The sequence below is a fragment of the Chelonia mydas genome, chromosome 4, assembly GCF_015237465.2.
Source record: "Chelonia mydas isolate rCheMyd1 chromosome 4, rCheMyd1.pri.v2, whole genome shotgun sequence".
In the NCBI taxonomy this organism is placed as follows: domain Eukaryota; kingdom Metazoa; phylum Chordata; order Testudines; family Cheloniidae; genus Chelonia; species Chelonia mydas.
In genome coordinates this window covers 141,978,485-142,002,106 of record NC_057852.1, presented here as the reverse complement: position 1 = coordinate 142,002,106, position 23,622 = coordinate 141,978,485, and the positions used below count along the sequence as shown (strand labels likewise).

General features: G+C 59.1%; 1 protein-coding gene across 11 annotated transcripts in view; it reads left to right on the top strand.

Annotated features, from left to right (window-relative positions):
* Positions 1 to 23,622, top strand: part of LOXL3 (lysyl oxidase like 3) — a 29,194-nt gene that overhangs the window by 2,326 nt on the left and 3,246 nt on the right. Inside the window, exons 2-12 of one of the 11 annotated variants that reach the window (XM_043545087.1) lie at positions 9,683 to 10,008; positions 10,882 to 11,045; positions 11,561 to 11,772; positions 17,177 to 17,212; positions 17,508 to 17,727; positions 17,957 to 18,137; positions 18,683 to 18,837; positions 20,617 to 20,790; positions 20,937 to 21,092; positions 21,462 to 21,624; positions 22,376 to 22,619. In XM_043545087.1, coding sequence (XP_043401022.1) covers positions 9,683 to 10,008; positions 10,882 to 11,045; positions 11,561 to 11,772; positions 17,177 to 17,212; positions 17,508 to 17,727; positions 17,957 to 18,137; positions 18,683 to 18,837; positions 20,617 to 20,790; positions 20,937 to 21,092; positions 21,462 to 21,624; positions 22,376 to 22,619 — 2,031 coding nt within the window. Of the gene's footprint in view, positions 1 to 9,682; positions 10,009 to 10,881; positions 11,046 to 11,560; positions 11,773 to 17,176; positions 17,237 to 17,507; positions 17,728 to 17,956; positions 18,138 to 18,682; positions 18,838 to 20,616; positions 20,791 to 20,936; positions 21,093 to 21,461; positions 21,625 to 22,375; positions 22,620 to 23,622 lie in introns of all 11 variants that reach the window. The other 10 variants (XM_037898546.2, XM_037898545.2, XM_037898547.2 and 7 more) reach the window with 10 other exon arrangements.

The window sequence follows — 23,622 nt, the reverse complement described above, 5'->3', positions numbered from 1 at the left end:
GCTCTTGCAAGGGAGCTCAGGCACAGAGCTGAGCTTTGGAGCATAGTGGTCTCCTCTCCTGTGGCAGTGAGTTCCAGAGACCAGGGCAGGCTCCCAGGACAGTTCTGTCACCTGTTCTCACAAGCCCCTGGCTGTTCCCCATGGGGCAGCCAGTTCGTTGTCCTGGTGATGTGGTTGTCATCATGGCCACAGGCGTCTCATGGGGACCCAGGTATCTTGGGGGCTTGGCAGCAGGCCAGAGGCCCAGAACCAGGCTCTGTATGCAGTGGGGAGCCCAGGCAGAGAGCAGGACCCTGGGGGACATGCTCCTGGAGCCCTGTGTGCTTGTTTCACCAGATGGAGCTTTCTCAGGCCAGGGGGCCTTGTGCTTGGCTAAGAGATTGCTGAGCCTGGGGTCAGCCGTGCAAGGGGTCCCTGGGGCCAGGCTGTGCCCCACAGGACAGGGCCCAGTTCTGCAGCAGCTAGAGGAGGGAGCATATGCTGCTTTGGCTGTTTAGGCACCAATAGCCGTGAGATGCCCAGAAGAGCCCAGGGCAGCTTTGTTTCCACAGTCTGGAGGGGACTGAATTAATCTTTAACCAGCAGTATTTCTGCAGCATCTTTCCCAGCCAGGGCTTGGGCGGGGGCATGTTCCTGCATGCTCCCTTTGGATGAGGCAGCTCTCGGACAGGGTAAGGATCAGAAGTGAGGCAGTTTTACTATGAGCACCAGGCTAGACCCTGGCAGCCAGACATCCCTGTGTTAACGCCAGGGCAGCGGCTTGTGTCCTGCCCCGTTCCAGGGCTGTGGGCTTGGCCCCGTCCCCAGCACAAGCTAGGGAGCCCCCAGAAATACCCTGTTTCCACAGGATTGCCTTGGCCGCGCTTCCTCCCCTGCACTACCTCTGTGATACCAGGCCCCACCCCTAGTGTGCACACAGACTCGTGTCTGTAGTGGGCAGAACAGTGCCCCTGGCTCTGACTGGCACCGGGGTTACCAAACTCCTTGCCCCAGAGGCCCAGCTGCAGCACTGGGCTCTGTTCAGCTCCCCAGAGAGCAGGGAGGTGGAGGCTGAGATAGCACGGGTGCCCCCTGGCCCTGGCATTACTCAGAGCACAGACGTGGCTGTAGGTCACTCTTCCCCCCCAGTCAGCAGGAGAGACCAGAACTGTTTGAGCACCTGACCCAGCTGCAGCTCCCTTGCGGAGGCTGGGCTGTCTGGGGCCGCAAGCCCGTCGTGGACACGTGGAATGGAGAAGGGCGGCTGAGTCGAACCATAGGCAGGGCTTCTGCACAGGTAGGACTCTGCTGGGGCCTTTACGTGGCCCCCAGGTAGTGGGCAGCCTGGCCACTGGAGAGGGACTGATGGAGCCCCTAAGGATTCTCCAGCTGTGGCTTTTTCTCTTAGCAGCCTTGCCCAAGCTGAATCTGGCCTGCGTATCTGGCCTTGGGGCACCGGAGTTTGTCTTTGCCCGTGGTAGGGCCGCAGCCCTTCCTGGTGCCACCTGGGAATGTCACCACCATTGGTTCCCCCAATGCATCTGGCTCCATCCCTGCCCCAGGCTCTGTATTAGCCAGGAGCAGGTCACCTGCCAGGCCCACAAGCTACATCGCTGGCAGCACCAATGCCTCCAGACAGTCAGTGGGGACTTTCTTGCTTTCTGCTGTGTCATTTCAGGAGGGAGCCGTTGGGCTCTGGAATGTGAACTTGCAAACAAGGCCAAGTCACCCTTTAGCCTACCCTTGGATTGAGCTGCTTCAGGGTCTTGCTGCAGGGCTGGTTTGCCAGACCTCACGTTGTTCCCGTAGCTCTTCTCTCATCCCTTGCCTAATGGTCCACATCCCTTCTGGAGCGCACACTGACCGCAGCAAGGGGGATGGGGCCAGGGACCAAGGGCCACAGGCTTGGTGCAGGGGAAGGAGGGCCACTTGGAGCACGGGGCGGGGTGGGTGTCCCAGCGGAGGGGAGGGGGAAAGGGAGGCAAGCAACAGGAAGAGGAGGCAGGGTTCAGCCATGGCCTGGATGAGCAGGTGAGGGAGGGCAGAGCGTCAGGGGTGCTGTCAGCAGAGATGACAGAGCAGAGCAGGCCACGTCCACGCTGAGCTCTGCAGAGCTTGGCCCCGGCTGCCCAGGGACACTCCCCAATGCTAGTGCTGGTGGAAGACTCCCTGAGCCCCCAGGTGAGGGGACAACCGCGGGGAGGGTCTGAGAAGGGGCCAGCATGGAGGTGGGCAGGTGTGGGAGGATTGCTGAGTCCCCATCCTTGCCCCCCTCTCCCGGATTCTGCAAGGCCTCTCATTCCTCTAGCTGGCAGCGTTAACCCCTTCCTGCCCCCGCTCCTGGCCCCATTCCCCTGCGAGGAGGTGGCCTTGGCCCATTCACTGGCACTGTCAGTAAATTCCTGAGGTTTCCTGAGCAGTCACAGGGAGCTGGGCTCTCTCTTAACTCCCTCCCTGCTGTTTGCTTAAGGCCTGTCAGTCCTTCCGAGCCCTTTCCCCAAGGTCTCTGAGGCCCATTCATGCTGGGGAGGCAGGCACGTCTGGCTCGGTGCGGGGTGGATCAAATGTCCTGCTCTGGGTAGGGACCCCTCGCACACAACCCCAGTTAGAGGAAACCTTGTCTCTGGCCAGAGTGGGCAACCCAGGCTCCTGAGCCGCTGGAGTGGCCAGGCGGGATCACACGAGGCTCCTGTGCGACAGCTCCTGTCACCAGCTGCCGCAGCCCTTGAGAGCCCCTCCTGAGCAGCCTGCCCCAGGCTGGAGGCTCCAGCTGACTGGGCTGGCCAGCTTGCGCCTTGGAGGGTTACAGCCTGGCTGAATTTTTGGTGCTCTCCAGTGTAACTCTGTGTGGCTCCATTGTCCCTGCAAATGTCTGAGCCTTGTGACTCCTGAAGAGATCTTGGCCTCAGTGATACTTTGTGGCAGTGATTCCACAGGCTAATTACATGTTGGGTGAAATATGTTTCCTTTGCATTGTGAATGTGCTGCCTGGAAGTGTCGGGGATGTCCCCTCATGAGGTGAGTAGCCCAGTGCCCCGCCCACCTCTCCACCTCAGCCAGCGTGTCGGACCCCTCTGCCCTGCCCCGCTCAGAAACACCCTCTTCTCCCCTGGCCTTGACAGAACTTGGCTGAGTGCAGGGAGGAGCCTCCCACAGCCAGGGGAGCCCTGAGAAGAGGCATGAAACGCCCCTTCCCTTCTCAGGTTATCTAACCCGCTGGTGCCCCTTCCTGGCATCCCCTGACCTCCCAGCCCTGCAGAATCCAGCCCCTGGCCACTGCTCAGGTCTTGCCTCTTCTCTCTCCTTGTGCCCTCCCTACCCTGGCGGGCTCCCAGCAGAGCTCTCAGGGTGGCTGGGTTGTTTGGGCTGCTGCACGTGCCATGTGATGGGGGCTGCCTGTCCTGCTGTGCCACATTGGGCTCCCCGCCCAATATCCTGGAGCCTACGGGAAGGGGCAGTGGGCTGGGACTCGGGAGTCCCGTTTGGCTGCTGTTCACGTTTCTGTGCAGTGCCTTGCACTGAGTGAGGCCTCAGACCCTGCGCATGGGCAGTCGTGGCTCAGCCTGTCTTACCGATGAGGCACCAAGAGGCTGCACAAAGGCGCTTTTGGCAGAGCTGGAGCCAGGGTGCAGCTCTCAGCTGCTTGGCCACACTGCTTGGCTGCCTCTGCTCTAACCATGGGGCAATGCTACCCTCCCTAAGCCAGGATTAGAACCTGGGAGTCCTGCTCTCTAGCTGAGGTGTGTGACTGACTGGCAAAGTGTGTCATGTCCCCCTCTGTGGCTGCTCCCCTAGGGATCAATAGTTATTCCTCCAGGTCATGTGACAGAGGCCTATCCTGGGGTCCTTAGGGTCTCAGGAGCAAATCCAGCAGGCCATCAATGGGTGGGTGCAGGGTGAGGGTGTTGTGAAAACTAGAATTTGTGTGTCCTGTTTTTCCTTGCTGGTTTGCTGAATTCACCTAGAGAGAAAACGTCCTTCAGACAGGGCGAGAGTTGCAGCTCGTTCCCCAGAGAGAGAAAACACCCCTTGGATGGTTTTATATTTTCTTCCAAATCATGGATAAAGATATTGAAAAGCATCAGGTCAAGAACAGATCCCTCTTAAGACTCCCACAGAAACACCCCCATTGGATGACTATTCTCCATTCACGGTTACATTTTTAGCTCTAGCAGTTAACCTGTTTTTATCCATTTACTATGGGCTACAGTGATTTTGTGAAGTGCCGATCTTTTTATCAGAATGTCACATGGGATAAAGTCAAATGCCTTCTAGAAGTCTGTCTATTATGACAACACATTTCTTTTATCAGTCCAATGTGGGATCTCATTAAAATCAATATCAAGTTTGTTTGACAAGACCCATTTTCCATAAACCGCTGGTGACTGGCATTACTTGTGCTGCTATCTTCTAATTCTTGACTCGTTGCCTCCCATCTCAGCCGGTCCATGACTTTTATTCTGGACCAATGTCCGGCCATCTGGCCTGTAGTAACCCAGGTCATCCCATGTACCCCTTTAAGATACTGGCACACCATGAGCTCTGTCCCACAGAATTTCCCCTTGTTCCCAGCCAAGGTGAAAAATATCTAATGATTCAGAGAGCTCCTGGGCCAATGCTTTCCATACACTGCGGGTGCAAGTTATCCGGTTCTGCCAATGCAAAGCTGTTTATTTGTAGCAGCTGCTGTTTAAAACACTCCCTTGTTACTGATGGACTGGAGAGCATTTCATTATCTCCAAGATGTCGAAACCTCACTCTGCTTCTTTCCAAACACAGAACTGAAACATCTGCTGTCTCTCCATCACGCTGGACTATGTTTCTGTTCCTGTCTCACTTCAGACCTCTGCCTTTGCTCGTGGGGGGAAGAGGGAGGACAGCTAGCTGTGAACAGGGGAGCTGCTGCGGCTCAGCTGGCGTGGGGAAGAGGGGGAGAGTTCCAGGCTGGGGGGGTCCCAGTGGTTCCAACTGCTCCCTGGCCCAATCCTGGGTGCTGCAGTGGCTGCTTCAGCCCCTCCGAGTCCCACTCTTGTCTCCGTGAGTTTACATGGTGTTGAAACCCCGCCCCCCAATATTTCCATTGTGTGTGAGCTAGTCCTTCTGCTCCCCTGTTTTTGTAGCCCCTTTGGCTGAGGTCTCATGCTGGAAGGTTTGAATGTTTGGGCCCAACATGCCCCAGACTCCCTGCCTTCCATTCTCAAAAGGGTCAATAAAACTCAAGTGCCCTCTGCTGAGAAAGAGAGAGAAAGGTCAATAAAACCCACTGCTCTGTGTCCCCTCTCCCTTTGGGCAGCTCAGACTGTGAGCTCTGCAGCACTGGGACTGTGCTGCCAAGGTCCCAGCTGCTGGGAAGTAGCCAATCACAAAGCCCAGAACAGACTGAGTCCATTAATGGCTTTGGAGATCTGGACCAAGGGGGCTGTCTGGGGACGAGCACAGGCCTGATGTGTACAAAGCAGCCTAGCCCGTGATGCAGGGAATGTCAGTGCTCCAGGTGCGGGGGAGCAGTGCCCGGGTCTTCATCCAGCAGGAAGGGCTGGCATGTCCTGGCAAGCTGCAGGTGAATGATGGCGTTTTTAGTCCTGATCCTGCGGGGTCAGCGAGATGCAGTGATGATCTGACCTGGTGAAGTGGCAGATGCCTTCCATGGGGGCGGACCGCGACCTGGCCAGCTCTGCAAAGCCTTTCCCTGCTGCCTGCCCACAAACAATCTCCCAGCTGGGTTTGGTTCTGTTCTTGCAAACCCAATCTGGCCATTGAGGTTTTGGGAACCAGCCATGTCCCGTCTGATCAGAGTCTGCCATTCAGTGTGCCCTGTGCCCCTCATGCCTGAATATGCTCAGAAACAACTGCCCAGTGGCAGGGACCCCTCTCCTCCCCTGTGCCGGGACTCTGCGTCCCCCTATTCCCTCTCCTTCCCATTCCAGGGGCTCTCTGCCATCCCTAACTTTCCTCCTTTTTAACCAATTTCTCTCTAACACGGTAAACTGCATTGGGGGGTGGGCAGAGCTGACTGGGTGGTGGTTATGCTGGGAGGTGTCGATGGTGCCATCAACTGGTTCCTTGATCTGCAGACAATTACACAGGTGGCTGAAGCTGCCGGCTCTGCTGATCACATGCCGGGGCTCTGTGTCCCCCCAATTTCCACCTTCTGGTTTTCCTACTTGTCATCAAAATCAATAGGATTCTTGCATTGATCAGATGCTGCCTTCTGAAGTTATTGTATAATATCCAAATGATGAAATGCCATCAAGCTGAATGTAAGGAAAAACATTTTAAAATCAGCAGGCCTGGAAAACTTGCACGCAAGAGTCCTAAAAGAATTGGCTGAGGTGATCTCTGACCAGGTGATGTTAATTTTTAATAAATTATGGAATACTGGGGAAATTCCAGGAGTCAGGAAAAGTGCTAATGTTCTGGAAATATTCAGTAAAGGCAGACAGGATGACCCAGGAACTATAGGCTGGTTAGCCTGATATCACTCCTGGGCAAAATAATGGAAAAGCAGATACAAGATTCAGTTAGATAATGAAAAATTAAAGAATAGGAATATAATTAATGCCACTCAGCCTAGTTTTGTGGGTACATAGCTTTCGTCAAACAAACTTGATTCATACAGGGGCCATAGTGGGCAAGCAAAGCAATATGAGCTCCCGGTGCAATACTGTGGGCGAAAGGGCTAATGTGATGCTTGGATGTATGACAGGGGTGTCATGAGTAGGAGCACCAAGGTGAGTTTCCCTCTGTATATGGCAGTGGTGAGGCAGGTACTTGGAATATAGCTCCCATTCTGGTTCCCACCTTTTAAAAAGGATGTTGAAAAACTGGAGAGGGTGCAGAGAAGAGCTCAATCCGCTTAGCTTAGCAAAAGGAAGATTGCAAGGTGACGTGAGTACAGGGTGTGAGGACTTGACGGGGAGAACATGCTGGGCACGGAAAGAACTGCTGAAGCCAGTGAAGAAAGGTGGAACGAGAACCAGTATCTGGAAGCTGAAGCCAGCAAAACTCCTCTTAGAAGTTAGGAAGAAAGTTTTCAAGTGAGGGTGATTAATCGTTGGGACAAACTCCCAAGGGAAGTGATGGCGTCTCCATCTCACAGAGTCATTGGTTCATAGATAGCAAGGCCAGAAGGGACCACTGTGGTCATCTGGTCTGTCCTCCTTCCTAGCACAGGACATGGGACTTCCCGAAATTAATTCTTGTTTGAACTAGAGCAGATCTTTTAAAAACCCCACCCAACGGAGATTTAAAATGTTCCAGGGATGGAGAATCCGCCACGACCCGCAAGAAGTTCTTACAATCATTCATTACCTTCACTGTTTTAAAAAAATTGTACAGAGATTGAGGTTGTCTAGCATCAACTTCCAGCGACTGGGCATTGTTACATCTTTGTTTGCTAGACTGAAGAGCCCTCTATTGTCAAATTTCTGTTTCTCACATAGGCATTTGTAGACTGATGAAGTCACCCTGTACCTTCTCTTTGTTGAGCTGAATAGATTGAGCTCCGTGAGTCTGTCACTATAAGGCAGGTTTTCCAATCCTTTAGTCATTGTTGTGGCTCTTCGCTGATGCCGCTCCAATTTGTCAACAGCCTTCTTCAATTGTGGGCACCAGAACTGGGCACAAGAGTCCAGCAGCGGCCGCCCCAGTGCCAGATACAGAGGGGAAAATCACTTCTCTTCTCCTACGTGATAGTCTCCTGTTTATGCATCCAAGGTGCCCTCAGTGCTGCCCACTGGGGCTCATGCGCCCTGCCCTGGTGCTGCTCTGGGCAAGGATCCCTGCCCTCTCCATGGCTCTGCCACCCTGGCCCCTCCATGCCCCTTCCTCTGCTTCCCCAAGCATGTCAGGGCCCAAGTGGCAGGCAGGCACCCAGCCCAGTTTGACCTCAGCAACGTTCCTATTGATTAGCGGCTTGAAAGCAGAGAAAAGCAGGAAATAAAGGCCAGTTCCAAACCAGCTGCCCCACCTGGCCCTGGGTAGCTGGGCACTGACTGGCATGTACCCAGCAAGGAGAAGGGGGTTGGCCTGGCCTCGCAGCGTGGGCCCAGTGGGAGGCGGCTGCAGCAGCAGGTCAGGCTGCTGGGAGCCTCTCTCCACGGTGCTTGGAGGCACCAGCCCACGGCATCATGGCTGAGATGGGGCGGATGGTCCCAGACAGAAGGTTGGGAACCCACCGGGGGCCTTGGCCACAGCCTGGCGCCGTGTCCTCCCGGGCAGCCGGCGGCAGACTGGACAGTGCAATGCGGCGAGTGGCGCTCTGGGTCCGGGTGGGGCTCTGGGTCGGTTGTGAGGCTCGAGGGGATCGGGCACCTTGGATGAGGTCTCACGGGGTGGTGGGCAGGGTCGTGGCACCACTTACCTGCCTTTAGGAATTTGTGGAGTTTCCTGGCAGACAGCGACGTTGGGGAACTCCATGGCGACCTGGCTGGCAGGAGGGGGAGCTGCCTTGGGGACGGGGCCTTTAGTGGCTGGTTCCCAGGGCAGGTACCGTGTCTCTCCATGTTCCCAGGGAGTGCCCAGCACGCTCAGTGGCCTGGTAGCTACCGGCGAGTGGGAGGAGGTGGTGCTGACCCGCCAGGAGGCTCTGCAGGGGCCGCGTCACTGAGGAAATTCTCCAGCCAAGTGTGGAGCTGCAGCTGGGACTGAGGCTGGGTGGTGGGTCTCAGGCTGTGGGGCACCGGGGTTGTTCAAAGCGCCCCCAGGGGGCAGTGCCATGGCAGGCGCAGAAGGAGGAGCCCTTGCCTCAGGGCGCACAGCCTATGGCCATGTCTACGCTACAGATTATGTCGGAGTAACGCCTGTCGCTTGAGGGGTGAATAACCACCGCCTCCCCACCCACAGGCACATAAGTCCCACCGACAGAAGCGTCCGGATGCACAGTGCTGTGCAGGCAGGAGAGCTTCTCCTGCCGGCCGCCGTAGCTCCTGCCGCTCGCGGAGGTGGTTTTATTATGCCGACAGACGCGTGCTCTCCCGTCGCACAGAGGGTCTTCCCTGGGCGGCGCAGTGCTGTACGTCCAGATGTGTCCTAAGGCCGGCCGGGACCGGCCCTACCCTAGGCGCTGCAGGGGGGCAGAAGGAGCCGCCTGGGGCCGGATTGTTTCTGTGACCCCATGTGGGGCCTGTCTGCTGAGGGGCAGAGCGGACGGGCATGGGGAGGGCCCAGGGCCTGCTGCAGGGGTGAGAGGAGCCGGCCTTACTGGCAGGGCGGGACGCTGGGTCCCAGTGTGGGCCAGGTGGACACTCACAGAGGACGTGACATTCAGCCACTCGGCAGGGTAAAGGGCAGCTGGCAACGGGCAGGGCGGGTGAGCGGCCATGGCAGGGCAGTGAGGGAGGTGGGAACCAGGGAAGGGATCCAGTGGTGGGCCTGGGTAGGGCTGGCAGGGGCTTTAGCTGTTGTGGCAGAGAGGAAGGGCAGGGGAACATCACCCAGACAACCTCCGCCCTGTGCCGGGCCTCCACCCACAGACGTAGTTCCTCCCGCATGGGCTCCCTTCACCCCCACTGCAGGGCTCCTCCCCGCCTTCAGCCCACTGCCTGGGCTCCCCTTTACCCCGCCTCCCCCAGCTGCGTGGGCAAGGGCACTTGGGTCTCTCTCCACTGACTCCTGGCATCAGAGTCTCTGCTGTTCCGTGGGGCTGTGCCCCTGTCCATGAGCATGGGGGCCTATTTGACCGCATCCCCCCTTTTTTTTTCAGGCCCGTCTCAGCCATGAGGAGCAGCAGTGCCTGGGCATGGCAGGAGTTGCTGGCCCTGCTCTGCAGCGTCTGGCTCTGGGTGGGTGCTGCCCAGCGCACCGGGCCCACGCCCACAGCGCAGAGCCAGGGCCCCAAGCTGAAGTTCCGCCTGGCTGGGTACCCCCGCAAGCACAACGAGGGGCGCATCGAGGTCTTCTACAATGAGGAGTGGGGCACCATCTGCGACGATGACTTCACGCTGGCCAACGCCCACGTGCTGTGCCGCCACCTTGGCTTCGTGGCCGCCACCGGCTGGGCCCACAGCGCCAAATACGGCAAAGGCGTTGGTGAGGGGCGTGGCTGGCATGGCCCGGACTGCCAGGGCCAGCGTGTGTGGGGGTGGGGAGGGTGCACGTGGTGGGGCTGTGTGTGCGCAGGGGGACTGTGTGTGTCACTGAGCTTATGGGGGAGTGTGTATGCAGTGGGGCTGGGGTGTGTGTGCATGTGCACAGTGGGTCTGTGTGTATGCAGGGAGCTGTGTGTGCATGCAGTGGGGCTATGTGTGTGCACAGGGGTTCTGTATATGATGGGGTTGTGTGCTGTGTCTGCGCAGTGAGGCTGTGTGTGTGTGTGTGTGTGTATGTGTGTACAATGTGGCTGGGGCTGTGTGTGTGCAGGCAGGCTGCACAGGTGTGTATGTGTGTGCACGCACGGGGGCTGTGTGTGTATACGTGTATGTGCGTGCAGTGGGCCTGTGGGCTGTGTGTGAGTAGTGCAGTTGGATGTGCGTGCAGTGAGGCTGTGTGTGCATGCGCAGTGGGGCTTGGGGCTGGGTGTGTGCAGGGGGCTGTGCGTGTGCTATGTGTGTGTGCAGTGGGGCTGGGTGTGTGTCTGCACGCAGTGGGCTGGGGGCTGTGTGCATGTGGAGTGGGGCTGGGTGTGTGTTGCTGTAGATTTGCACACACAGTGGTGGGGGGTGGTGCATGTGAAGTTTTTGCAGGTGGGGAAACCCCAGGCTGCACCCCCTATCCCTGGGAGCTCCCCGGGAAATCACCTTTTGGGGGGTGAGGTTCACGTTTCTTCTGACTTCTTTTTGAGTTGCATTGACCTGCCCCACACTGCCACATATGCCCCAAAGACACCCCCACACCTTATATACACCCCCTCCAGCCTGGCCCCGGCCCTGCCCATGACCCCTCCCTGGCTTGGTGCCTCTGCAGGGCGGGTCTGGCTGGACAACGTGAACTGCGGGGGCAGCGAGAAGAGCATCGTGGACTGCAGGTCACGAGGCTGGGGGAACAGTGACTGCAGCCACGAGGAGGACGCGGGTGTGATCTGCAAGGACGAGCGCATCCCGGGCTACATGGACTCCAACATCATCGAGGTGAGTAGCTGCAGCCCTGGGGTCCGGGCTGCCACTCCCTGCCCCCCATCCCTCCACGCGGCGGGGCTAATACCCCCTCCCCGGGTCCCACACACTGGGGCTGCCCTGTCCTGACCTAGCTCTCGCTCCTGCCCAGGCTCCATCTCCTGAGTTCTCTTGAGCCTGGCGCGGTCTCTGCGTCCCCGTCATTGGGGCTGGGCAGGCCGGGCAGGTTGGTGTGGGTAAGTTGGCGCGGGGCTGGAGCTGGGGCGGGGCAGGCTTGGAGGGCTGGGTAGGCTGGGTGAGCCGGGCAGGCTGGTGCCGGGAGGGCTGGGCATGCTGGTGCTAGGCAGGCGGGGCAGGCTGGCGTGGGGCTAGGTGTGCCAGGCAGGCCGGTGCTGGCCAGGCTGGCTCGGGGGTGGGATGGCTGGGCAGGCTGGTGCTGGACCAGGTGGGCTGGAGAAGCTGGCACTGGGCAGGCTGTTGGGACCTGTCCGGTGGAGCTCAGCAGCCCTGACCGGGCTCTCCCCTGCCAGGCCGAGCAGAACCAGGTGGAGGAGCTCAGGCTGCGGCCTGTGGTCTCGGGCTCCAGGAAGCGGCTGCCGGTGACAGAGGGCGTGGTGGAGGTGCGCTACAAGGAGGGCTGGGCACAGATCTGCGACGAGGGCTGGAACCACAAGAACAGCCGCGTGGTCTGCGGGATGATGGGCTTCCCAGCCGAGAAGAAGGTCAACAGGAACTTCTACAAGTGAGTGAGGGGGCTGGAGGAGAGCCCCACCGATGGGGTGGGCCTGGCACTACCCGGTGGGACCTGCATGGGTGCCAAGGAGGGGAGCCCTGTGGGGCTGGGGAGGGGAGCTGGGGCAGGGCCGTGGGGGGTGGGAGGCATGGCGGGGCAGCCCTGAGGGAGCTGGGGCAAGGCTGGGGGCCCCATGGTGGGGCAGCCCTGGTGATGGCTGGGTCAGTGCCACCAACTCTCATGATTCTATTGTGACTCTCACAGTGTTTGGTGTTTTTCCTAAATCCCCAGCTGCTGGAGTCAGGTGACTGTGAGGGCACCGTATACCGTGTGACTAAGCTGGTCAGTTGGGTGGGACGCGGAGGTGGAACCTGATGGCTCAGACACGGGGCGAGGGCATGGACCCTGCATGGGCCTTGTTACAAATTCCCAGCTTTTGGGGCACCGACCCTCGGTCCATGCCTGCATCCGGCGAGCCCTGGAGTGCTCCCATATTGCCAGCCACATCCAGCCTGGCCCAGCCCTTGTTCCCGGAAGTGTCTGCCCAGCCCTTGCGGTGCCTGGGTGGCCCGAGGTGCTCGGACCTGGCCGGGAGCCTGGGCAGAGAGAGGCTGGGTCTGGTCCAGGAGGCTGTAGGTACCCAGTCCTGCAGGGATCCAGCGCCGTGGAGCTGAGCGCCAGTGGCCTTCCTCATGCCCTCCCAGGCCCCACGCTGGCCGACCGCCCCAGCCTGGCTCTGCCATGGCTCCCAGGGAGCTGCAAGCCTTGTGGGCTGTAGCCCTGGGCATCTGCCAGCCCCTCACCATCCTCTGACTGGCGGGTCACCATTTCCTTTCTACAGGCCATTAAAGCGAGCAACCAAGATAAAGAGCCGGAGCCCAGGGCTGGGTGCAAGGTAACAGGGTAGGGCCAGGTCCACATCCTGGGGCCGAGTCTCCCCAGCAGGTCTGGGGCTGCCGAGTCCCTCTGGATGGGAGAAGCTGCCCCTGCCTTGGCCAGTCTCTTCTGCCATCAGGGCTGGATTCTGGGCTGGGCCCTGGGAATCCAGCTGGAGCCATGAACTTCACGCTGGGACTCAAAGGCTGCCTTAGGCAGGCGGGCTGAGCCTCTCACTGCACAGCTCCTGCGGGGCCTTTGCGTTTCAGTGGGTGAGGTTCATTTGGCCATGGATAGGATGTGAGGCCTGGTCGGGGTCTGACCCACCCCTGCATGGAGCTGGGTCTTCTGCTTGAGTTCTGTGTCCTCCAAGAGAAATGGCTCTTTCTCCAGGGCCTAGCATTGCATAGGGTCCCCACGCCAGCCCTTCAAAGGGCAGGGCAGGGAGGGGGCTGTGCCCAGGTGGGGTCTGATCTGGTCCCTGGACTGGGAGCGCCATGCCCACCACCGGCTGGCAGGGGCACCATTCTCAGGGGGACATGCTGGGGATCCCTATATGGGTGTCATTGCCACAGAGATGGGACTGTTGGTCGTCAACCCCCCAGCAGTGGGTTCAGTGGCCACCAAGGTCAGCCCAGGGCCCTGGAGCGGAGCTCTCTCTCCTGGAGGTGGACGGAAGGGCTGGTGGACATGGGCCATTTTCTGGAGAAAATGCCAGTGGGGCAGCTGAGCTGGCTGTGAGTCCCCCCGCTCCCCACCCGATTATGCCTGCACCTAAGCCATGGACCTGGCGGACTCGTCTGTGGCAGCAGGGCCTGGAGACTGTAGTGGGAGCAGCCCAACATGGTAGCATTTAATTTCAGGAAGGGGGACTACACAAAAATGAGGGAGTTACTTAAACAGAAATTAAAAGTACGGCGCCAACAGTGAAATCCCTGCAAGCTGCATGGAAACTTCCTAAAGACACCATAATAGAAACTCAGTTTAAATGTATACCCCAAATTAAAAAACATAGAGAACGAAAAAGTGCCACCGTGGCTAAACAACAAAGTAAAAGAAGCAGTCAGAGGCAAGAAGGCATCCTTTAAACAGTGGAAGTTAAATCCTAGTGAGGAAAATAGAAGGGAGCATAAACTCTGGCAAGTGAAGTATAAAAATACAAGTAGGAAGGCCAAAAAACAATTTGAAGAACAGCTACCCAGAGACTCCAAAAGTAATAGCAAAAAAACGTGTAAGTTCATCAGAAGCAGGAAGCTGCCAAACAACCAGTGGCGCCACTGGACGATCGAGATGCTAAAGGAGCACTCAAAGACGATAAGGCCATTGTGGAGAAACTAAATTAATTCTTTCCATTGGTCTTCACAGCTGAGGATGTGAGGGAGATTCCCAAACCTGAGCCATTCTTTTTAGGTCACAAATCTGAGGAACTGTACCAGATTGAGGTGTCATTAGAGGAGGTTTTGGAACAAATTGATAAATTAAACAGAAATAAGTTGCCAGGACCAGATGGTATTCACCCAAGAGTTTTGAAGGAACTCAAATGTGAAATTGCAGAACTACTAAGTGTCGTTTGTAACCTAACATTTAAATCAGCTTCTGTACCAAATGACTGGAGGATAGCTAATATGACGCCAATTTTTAAAAAGGGCTCCAGAGGTGACCCTGGCAACTACAGGCCAGTAAGCCTCGCTTCAGTACTGGGCAAATTGGTTGAAACTATCATAAAGAACAAAATTGTCAGACACACAGATGAACATAATTTGTTGGGGAAGAGTTAACATCGTTTTTGTAAAGGGAAATCATGCCTCACCAATTTACTAGAATTCTTTGAGAACAAGCATGCGGACAAAGGAGATCCAGTGGATATAGTGTATTTAGATTTTTAGAAAGCCTTTGACAAGGTCCCTCACCAAAGGCTCTTAAGCAAAATAAGCAGTCATGGAATAAGAGGGAAGGTTCTCTCATGGATTGGTAACTGGTTAAAAGATAGGAAACAATGGGTAGGAATAAATGGTCAGTTTTCAGAATGGAGAGAGGTAAATAGCGGTGTCCCCCAGGGATCTGTACTGGGCCCAGGCCTATTTAACATATTAATAAACAGTCTGGAAAAAGGGGTAAACAGTGAGATGGCAAAATTTGCAGATGATACAAAACTACTCAAGATAGTTAATTCCCAGGCAGACTGCGAAGAGCTACAAAAGGATCTCTCAAAACTGGGCGACTGGGCAACAAAATGGCAGATGAAATATAATGTTGATAATTGCAAAGTGGTGCCCATTGGAAAGCATAATCCCAACTATACATACACAATCATGGGGTCTAAATTAGCTGTTACCACTCAAGAAAGAGATCTTGGAGTTGTTGAGTGGATGATTTCAGAGAACTATCCACAATGTGCAGCGGCAGTCAAAAAAGTGAACAGAATGTTGGGAAACATCAGGAAAGGGATCGATAATAAGACAGAAAATATCATGTTGCCTCTCTATAAATCCATGGTACGCCCACATCTTGAATACTGCCTGCAGACGTGGTCGTCCCATCTCAAAAAGGATATGTTGGAATTGGAAAAGGTTCAGAAAAGAGCAACAAAAATGATGATATGGAACAGCTTCCATATGAGGAGAAATTAGTAAGACTGGGACTTTTTATTTCGGAAAAGAGACAACTAAGGGAGATCATGATAGAGGGTGTGGAGAAAGTGGATAAGGAAGTGTTATTTACTCCTTCTCATAACAGAAGAACTAGGGGTCATCAAATGAAATTAATGGCAGCAGGTTTAAAACACACACAAGGAAGTATTTCTTCACACAAGGCACAGTCAACCTGTGGAACTCTTTGCCAGAGGATGTTGTGAAGGCCAAGACTATAACGGGCTTTAAAAAAGAACTAGATAAATTCATGGAGGATAGGTCCATCAATGGCTATCAGCTGGGAATGGGTGACAGGGGATGGATCACTTGTTGATTACCTGCTCTGTTCCTTCCCTCTGGGGCACCTGGCATTGGCCACGGTTGGAAGACAGGACACTGGGCTGGATGGACCCTTGGTCTGACCCAGTCTGGCTGTTCCTATGTTCTTATGCTGTACGCACACAGTGGCAGTCCCCGCCCTGAGATCTGGGTCTGGTCTAACCCTTCCCAGCATTGGCTGAGGGACAGAAGCCAAGGTTAGCAACTGCTCTGCGGCCAGAGCCACCCCTCATTGTTCCAGGTCAGAGCTCAGGTCCTGGAGACCCTGGGGGCAGTTGAGGGACCAGAGAGGAGCTGGGCACGCACTGAACTCTCTGTTGTTCTCCCTGCTAGAGAAGGGGACTGGGGAGTGCATGGGGCTGCCCAGGTCTCTGTGGGTTGGGCTGGTGGCTGTACTCCCTTTGGGGCCCTGCCCAGCCCGTTGGCATTGCCCGGAGGTAAGAAGGAGAAGGGGCTTGAGACAAGTTCTCACCTGCCAGTGCTCCCGTATTGCAGGGGACCATCCTCAATCCGCTGCTTTTGGCCTCTTTCCACACCCGCCCTAGCTCCAGGTCGGCAGCAGAACGTTGCCAGTGATGAGGTGGAGCAGAGGGGGCCTGGAGGGGGAGGAGGATGGGGTGGAGTGCATGAGGGGATGGAGGTGTACTTAGGGGGAATGGATGCATGGTTACATACGGGGAGGGGTGGGTGGCAGGGTGCGTACAGGAATGGATGGAGAAATACATGTGGGGATGGCTGGCTGGGTGCACTGAGGGGGATACACTGGACGGGATAGAGGGGTAGCGCAGGACAGACTGGAGACCAGGGTTTGGGGCAGTGTTTGCACGGGTGCTGCCAGCGATGCTGCATGTTACAGCTCCGTTTGGAGCAAGGGTGTTGAATTACGGCCAGCGCAGGAGCGAGCAGTAGAGTCTGAATTCCAGCTTTCCTTCCCGACCCAGGCACGCCGGGCACTTCAACTATGCTGGGGCAGGCTGATGCTGCATCAGGAGGAGTGGGGCTCCTGGCAGGGCTAGGCGCAGTGCCTTGGGGGAGACAGCCTGTAAACCTGCCTGGCCCCCTGCAGCTAGGTCCCCGCCCAGGGCACCTGCCTGCCAGCCAGCCCCTGCCTGTCTGTGGGATTACACGGGAGAGGGTGAGGTTGCGAGCAGTGCAGGGCGCTCATCCCCAGGGGTCGCCTGGGTGGGGAGCATGCAGCATGTGCCTGCCTGTGGGATGTGGTGGCTGGTGTGACACAGGACATGGCTGCGTCGCGCCTGTCATGGGCCGTCAGGTGGGAAATGAAGTCACTCCAGTGGGTGACTGATTTCTGGCCATGAGGTGGGAGAAGCTATCGCTGGCAGCAGCTGCCCTCCTGCTGTGAGCCCTGCCTGAGGCCTGGTGGAGTGGGCGGCCCCTGGGCCCTGTCCAGGTGGCTCTGGTGCCCACAGGCCTGGATCTGGCCAGGGCCCTGGAGGCAGCTGGGCAGCACCATTCCACCTGGCTGGCGTTGGCAGGCAGAGCCAGGGCAGGACGTTGGTTGCAGGCCTGGCCTCCGAACTCCTTGACTGTTGTTTTCTGTTTTCCAGGCTGGTCTCCAAAGCTCGCCCCAAACACAAGCACAGGGAGGACTTTGGGGTGCCCAAGAGGTAAATGGGTGCCCAGCACCAAAGGGTCCCAGAGTCCAAAGGCCTGTGGCCTGCTCTGGGGTTCCCTGGTGAAGAAGGAGTGCGGGCCTTGCTGGCCGGGGCCGTGGGGGGGCGTGCTGCAAGGGGCTGGGCCATGGAGTGACAGTCTCTCTCTTCCCTGCTGATTGGCGTTAGGGTCATGGATGGTGAGAGTCTCTGAGCTGGGCTCGGCGCCTGGCACCCCACTGCCCCTCCCATGCCAGGCACTCACGCTCTGCTCTCTGCCTGGCAGGTTGTACCTGGAACGGCAGCAGCTCAGCTACCGGCTTCACTCGGTGGCCTGCACGGGGAACGAGGTACACATCTCCATGTGCCCCTTTGAATTCTACAAGGGCAATGCCACTGCGGCTTGCAAGGGTGGGATGCCTGCGGTGGTGAGCTGCAAGCCAGGGCCCCTCTTCACCACTGGCAGTGCCCTGAAGAAGAAGAAGCAGGGGCAGCAGCAGGGCCAGGTAAGCGCTCTCCGTGGGTTCAGCATGGGGCACGCGGATTGTTTTGCTCCACCCACTGGGTATCAGGGCAGTGATGCCAGCAGCTGGAATGGGGGGCACCCAGTGTCAGGCAGCCTATCTCCCAGGGCCTGGTGGGGGCAGCAGGAGCCCTAAGGTGCCCCTTGGTTCTGGGCCTGGCAGAAGGCAAGAGCGTTGGCTGTCCTGTGACATGTCTACCACGCTCTCGCAGCAGCGCGTCCGGCTGAAGGGCGGAGCCAAGGCCGGGGAAGGCCGGGTAGAGGTGCTGAAGAACAGCGAGTGGGGCACCATCTGCGATGACCGCTGGAACCTGCTGACAGCCAGCGTGGTGTGCCGTGAGCTGGGGTTCGGCAGTGCCAAGGAGGCTCTGACAGGAGCACGCATGGGCCAAGGTGAGCTGGGTGGTGAGGGGAGAAGGTCTGGGGCAGCCCTGTGCATATGTAGGAGCATGTCAGAGCATGCCGGGGAGCCCATCAGGGCATGAATGTGGGCACGTCTGCCCTCTGGGCCCTTGTTTGAGCCCCTGAGCCTGTTGCTCTGCAGGGGAGAGAACCTGGCTCGAGGGGGCTCTCCCCGCATTGGGCTGAGCCTGGTGCTGAGCTGCTTCAGCTCTCAGTGAGTGCTCTGCAGTCTGGGTGCCCTCGCGCCCTGCCCCTGCCCTTTCTCTGCCAGCCTCTCCAAGGGGACTCCAGCCAGGCAAGCTGCAAGGGCTCGGAGAAATTCGGCCTCCAAGGGAGAGCCCAGCCCGTGCAAGGCCAGGGAAATGCCTGACGCCAGCCCCATAGGAACCGATCAGGTCTGAGGAGACCCCGATATGTGTCCAACAGGAGGGAGGGTTGGGGCGAGGAGGGCTCCTAGGAGTAGGGTAGGTATGGGGATTTCCTGGGGCACTGTCTGCCTGCCTCCCCATCACCCTGGCCCCTCTGCTCCCTGGTAGGGATGGGTCCCATCCACATGAACGAGGTGCAGTGCACAGGCTCGGAGAAGTCGCTATGGAGCTGCCCTTATAAGAACATCACGGCGGAGGACTGCAAGCACTCTGAGGACGCCGGGGTCCGCTGCAACATCCCCTACATGGGCTACGAGACCATGGTCAGCACCGCACCCTGTGCAGGGGGGCAGCCCCCAAGGGCTGCGGGGAGGGGCCTGGCTTAGAGGCTCACTGAGCGTGGGGAGCCCAGGATCTGCTGCTCTGCCAGAGCCCCAGGTCCCTGCCCATCTGCGAGCAGAGTGGGGGCCATCTCTCCTGGCAGGGCTCACAGGGCCCAGCCTTCTGCCAGCAGTTCCCCCCTCATGTCCCACGTCACACTGAGAGCTCCTGGGCATGGAGGGGGCAGGAAAGGTGGCCCTGGCACCATTCGTAGGCCACCTCCGAGACACAGGTAAAGTGGGCATTGCCCCCCCCCCAAAAACAGGGTGCTCATGCCGACTAGAGCCAGGCGTTACTGCACTGGTGTGGAGCCATGGGACCCAAATGGGAACCCCGCACATGCACAGCGCTGTCTGACTGCCCACAGGGAAACCCGGCATGGTAACGCTTTTCACGGGCAACCCACGAGACCCTGGGGTAGCCCCCTGCTCGGGGTGTGTGTGTGTGTGTGTGTCATGTGCCAGCTGGGGTAGCCCTCTGCTGTGGGGGGCCATGTGCCAGCTGGGGTAGCCCCTGCGAGGGGATGGGGGGCATATGCCAGCTAGGTTTTACCACCCACAACATATGGCAGAGACCCCTGTGCTGCCATGGTTCTTGCTGGTCCCATCCTAGGTGCCAGCTGGTGAGGCTGAAGGGAGACGATACCCAGGCTGGGATGCGGGAGGACTGGTCATACGCTCGCTGCTGGGCACTTCGTGGAGCAGTCGGGGGGGGGGGGGAGGGGACGCTCAGCGCAGTCCCTGTTCCATTTCCTCTGCTCCCCTGTGGGTTGCTTCCCCATTCCATGGGTCTCAGTAGTGTCATGGTGCCCCTGCCCCCAGGCGTCTCTCTCCCATGTGGGTTGGTGCTGGCCAGGGGGTGTGATGATGGGAGGTGTCTCACACGCCCAGGGTCTGTTCGATTCACAGCCCGCACTGGAGTTGTTTCTCTGCCCCTGGGCGTGGCACCCCGCAGTGCTACCCCAGGTCTGGGGAGGAGAGGAGCACCCCCCACGGGGAGGGGAGTCCTGAGCACCCGTCAGGATACTGCTGCTTTGCACTGCATGCTCCCTGCGTGCTCATGGGGCCTGGGCACCGAGGAAGCTGGGCGCACACAGCTCCCCCCTCGGCACGCTCCCACCTTGTTCCCCTTGAACAAGGAGCTGCATGTGCTGCGGGTCTCTGCTGATTTCACTCCCCATCTCCAGGCCCCCAGCACGAGCCTGGACGAGGATATCGGCGCCTGCACGGCAGCTGGACAGGGCTGGAGTCACGTCGCGCGAGCTCTGCCCTGGTTCTGCCGCACTGGCCAGTGGTGGATTGGGAGGGGCAGCTTGGGCACATGGTGCCCCCTGGAGATGAAGTGACTGCAAATCAAATCAGCAGATGGGAGGGCCCGTCTGGGCTGCAGGGGGATCAGGGCTGGGGCGGCGGGATTGGCTCCCCAGGCCAGCTCTGCAAGGGCACTCCCTGGGCAGACAGGACCGGGTGCTGCCCAGGCTGCACCTGCTCTGAGATACAAGGTTCAGGCTGTAGGGGCTGCCCCACTGGCCCCTTCCCCAGCGCCAGTTCAGGCCCCAACCCCATGGGAAGAGCCAGCTTGTGGCTATGTGGGAGGCTGCTGGGGGACGTGGGGGCACCTGTAGCTCTGCAAGTGGAGCCCTCAGGGACCCAGCTGGGCCCTGCCACCAGCCCCTCCCATGGCTCCCCCGCTAACCAGGCCTTGTCACCTTCTCTCTGCAGATTCGCCTGAGCGGGGGCCGGAGCCGCTTCGAGGGGCGGGTTGAGGTGGCGCTGGGCACTGGGAGCAATGGGCGCCCCGCCTGGGGCCTGATCTGTGGCGATGGCTGGGGAACCCTGGAGGCCATGGTGGCTTGTCGCCAGCTGGGCCTGGGATTCGCTAACCATGGCTTACAAGTAGGTGTTAGTGCTGGCTTGGCTAACCGCGTCACCCAGGGCCCAGGACTCCTCCCTGGCAGGGCGAGGACAGCATGCTGGGTTCACAGGGCTGGCTGGCTGTGGGGCGGGGCTGCATGCTCACGGCCCATAGGGCTTCTTCACAGATCCGCATAGTAGGAGGAAGGACCCCAACCGAGGGCCGCGTGGAGGTGAAGCGAGGCAGTAAGTGGGGAACGGTCTGCAGTGAGGGCTGGACCACCAAGGAAGCCATGGTGGCATGTCGCCAGCTCGGCCTGGGCTACTCCTTGCATGCAGTGACGGTAGGTGCTGAAGGGGCCCAGGCCTCAGGGCCAGTGCCCGCTCCACTGGGAGTGTGGGGAGCAGGGGTTTGCCCACCGGGACCGGCTCAGGGCTCGCTCGCAGGGCCCAGGCAGTGGGGGGAGGGATGCTTGGGGGCTTGTTCTCTGGGAGCTTCTGGAGGGGTTAAACTCACAGATGGCATTTGGGCCCGTGCCGAGCAGGCAGGAAGGTACGCACAGGTCCCACCGGGGGTGGGGAGGGGGAATGGCACGGACACGGCACACACAAGTGTGGGGTGGGAGGGGGCACGCCCGGGGCTCGGTGCCTGGCTTGCTGTGCAGAGGGGCAGGGGGCACCCGGATCTCTGACCAGCCCGGCGTCTCTCCCAGGAGACGTGGTACTGGGATGCCAGCAACGTGACGGAGATGGTGCTGAGCGGCGTGAGGTGTGCTGGCCACGAGATGGCGCTGAGCCACTGCCAGCACCACGGCAACAGCCTCAACTGCAAGAAGATGGGCACCCACTTCGCCGCCGGGGTCATCTGCTCCGAGAGTGAGCTGGGGGGGGGAGCTCTCGTCACCCTGGCCCTGCCTGCTCGCAATTCCTCTGAGCCAGCGGTTGTGCCTCACAGTGTGTTACGTGGGCCGCAGGTTGAGAACCAGAGTCCCCTGTGCCCAGCGTGGGGCCAGGAGTGGAGCCCTGAGCGTTGGCCGGGCAGCCAGAACCCAAATCCTGCTGCCGTGCGGGGCTGGGCAGCAGCCGGCACCCCCAGCACCGGGCCAGGAGCGGAGCGCCCGGGGGGCCAGCAGCCAGGACCTGACAAGGGGGGCCAGGAGTGGAACCCAACGTAAAACCTGGGGCAAACCCCTAGTTCCAAGAGACCCTCCCCACAGCCTGCCCCCAGACCCACTTTCCCGCCCACTGGGGCACTCACCAGCCCCCTGCTGGTGCAGGTTGCAAGACCCTGTCTCCCCGTCAGCCAGCTCCATCCCCTGCCAGACCAGATCAGCAACTTTTGAACTTTGTTTAGCACAGCTGGGCGCTACCTGGTGGCATCCCCTTGTTGAGAACTGCTGCTCTGAGCCACCCTTTCAGCCCTGGCCCTGTGCTCTGATTGGCTGCTCTCAGGCCCCCTGCTTTGATTGGCTCAGACCTCATCATCCCTGCACTTAAACCAAATATGGCCTTGACCTCCTCTGTCCCCCCGCCCAGCACTGAGCAGGCCCCCCGTGTCCCCCAGAAAGGAGCAGGTTCCCCCACATCCTCCAGCCCCCCAGAACTGAGCAGGTCTCTCTCCCCCCAGCTGCCTCGGACCTGCTGCTGCACGCCCCGCTAGTCCAGGAGACGGCCTACATCGAGGACCGGCCCTTGCACATGCTGTACTGTGCAGCGGAGGAGAACTGCCTCTCCAGCACCGCCCGCAATGCCAACTGGCCCTACGGGCACCGGCGGCTGCTACGCTTCTCCTCCCAGATCCACAACCACGGCCGCGCCGACTTCCGCCCCAAGGCCGGGCGCCACTCCTGGGTCTGGCACGAATGCCATAGGTAAATGGGGGCTCGCCATGGCGCAGGCGTGCAGGGGCGTGGGCTAGGGCCAAGCTGGGAGGGAAGCTCAGTTGGGCCTCTACGGGAACAATGGAGGCCGAGGTCCCAGGGGAGGCTGGGCCGGGGCCAGGGGAGGCCGAGGTCCCAGGGGAGGCTGGGCAGGGCCTGGGGGAGGCCAGGGTGGTGTGGGGTGCCGCGCTCTGGGGAGTCAATGGGCCATGCTAGTGTCTTGCCCGTGGCTGCTGGCCAACTGCTCAGTCACTGCCTGTCTGCCACAGGGTGAGGTCCTGCGGGGCTGTGGGAGTGGCAGTCCTGGGGCTGGACCCCCCCATGCTCAGTCTCTGGGCCAGCCTGTGTCTCGGGTTGGGAGGGGGGAGCCTTGCAGTTACTGAAGGAGGTGGAAGTGAGGGGTAGCACCTTGCCACTTTGTGACCCTTTGACCTAACATCAGCCCCAGGAAGTCCTGGCTCCAGGCCTTGAGGGGTAGCTGGGTGCCCAGGTCGTCCTGTCCAAGCCATGGCCAGTCTCCTCTTTGCTCCATGGAGTTCAGTCCCGCTCTGGGGGGTCTCCCAGCCTGGCAGGGGAGCTCTCGGGGGAAGGACCATGGGAGAAGGCTGGGGGTGGGGAGGAGGCTGGGCTTGGAGATGGGAGGGGGGAACCCTGGGGAGGCTGCTGTAGGGCAGGTTATGGGAGCCCTGAGGGAGGGGGATCTGTGGGCTCCAGTGGCACAGAACTCGCATGGAGACATAGTGGGGCTGTGAGCACTAACGTAGGGGGACCAGGGTCCCCTGTGATCGCCCATTCTGCAGTCTTTTCCTTGTTCCCCTCTCGTTCTGCATGACAATGCAATTGCAGCAGGTGCTGGAGCGGGGCTAGGGCTCTGTGCAGGGCTGCATGTGAAAGTGCTTGGAGGTATGACTGGGGCCCCACTGGGGGTATGTGTCTGGGCTGCCTCCCAGTGCCTCTCTGGGACAGACAGATAGATACATGCCCTGCCTCCCCT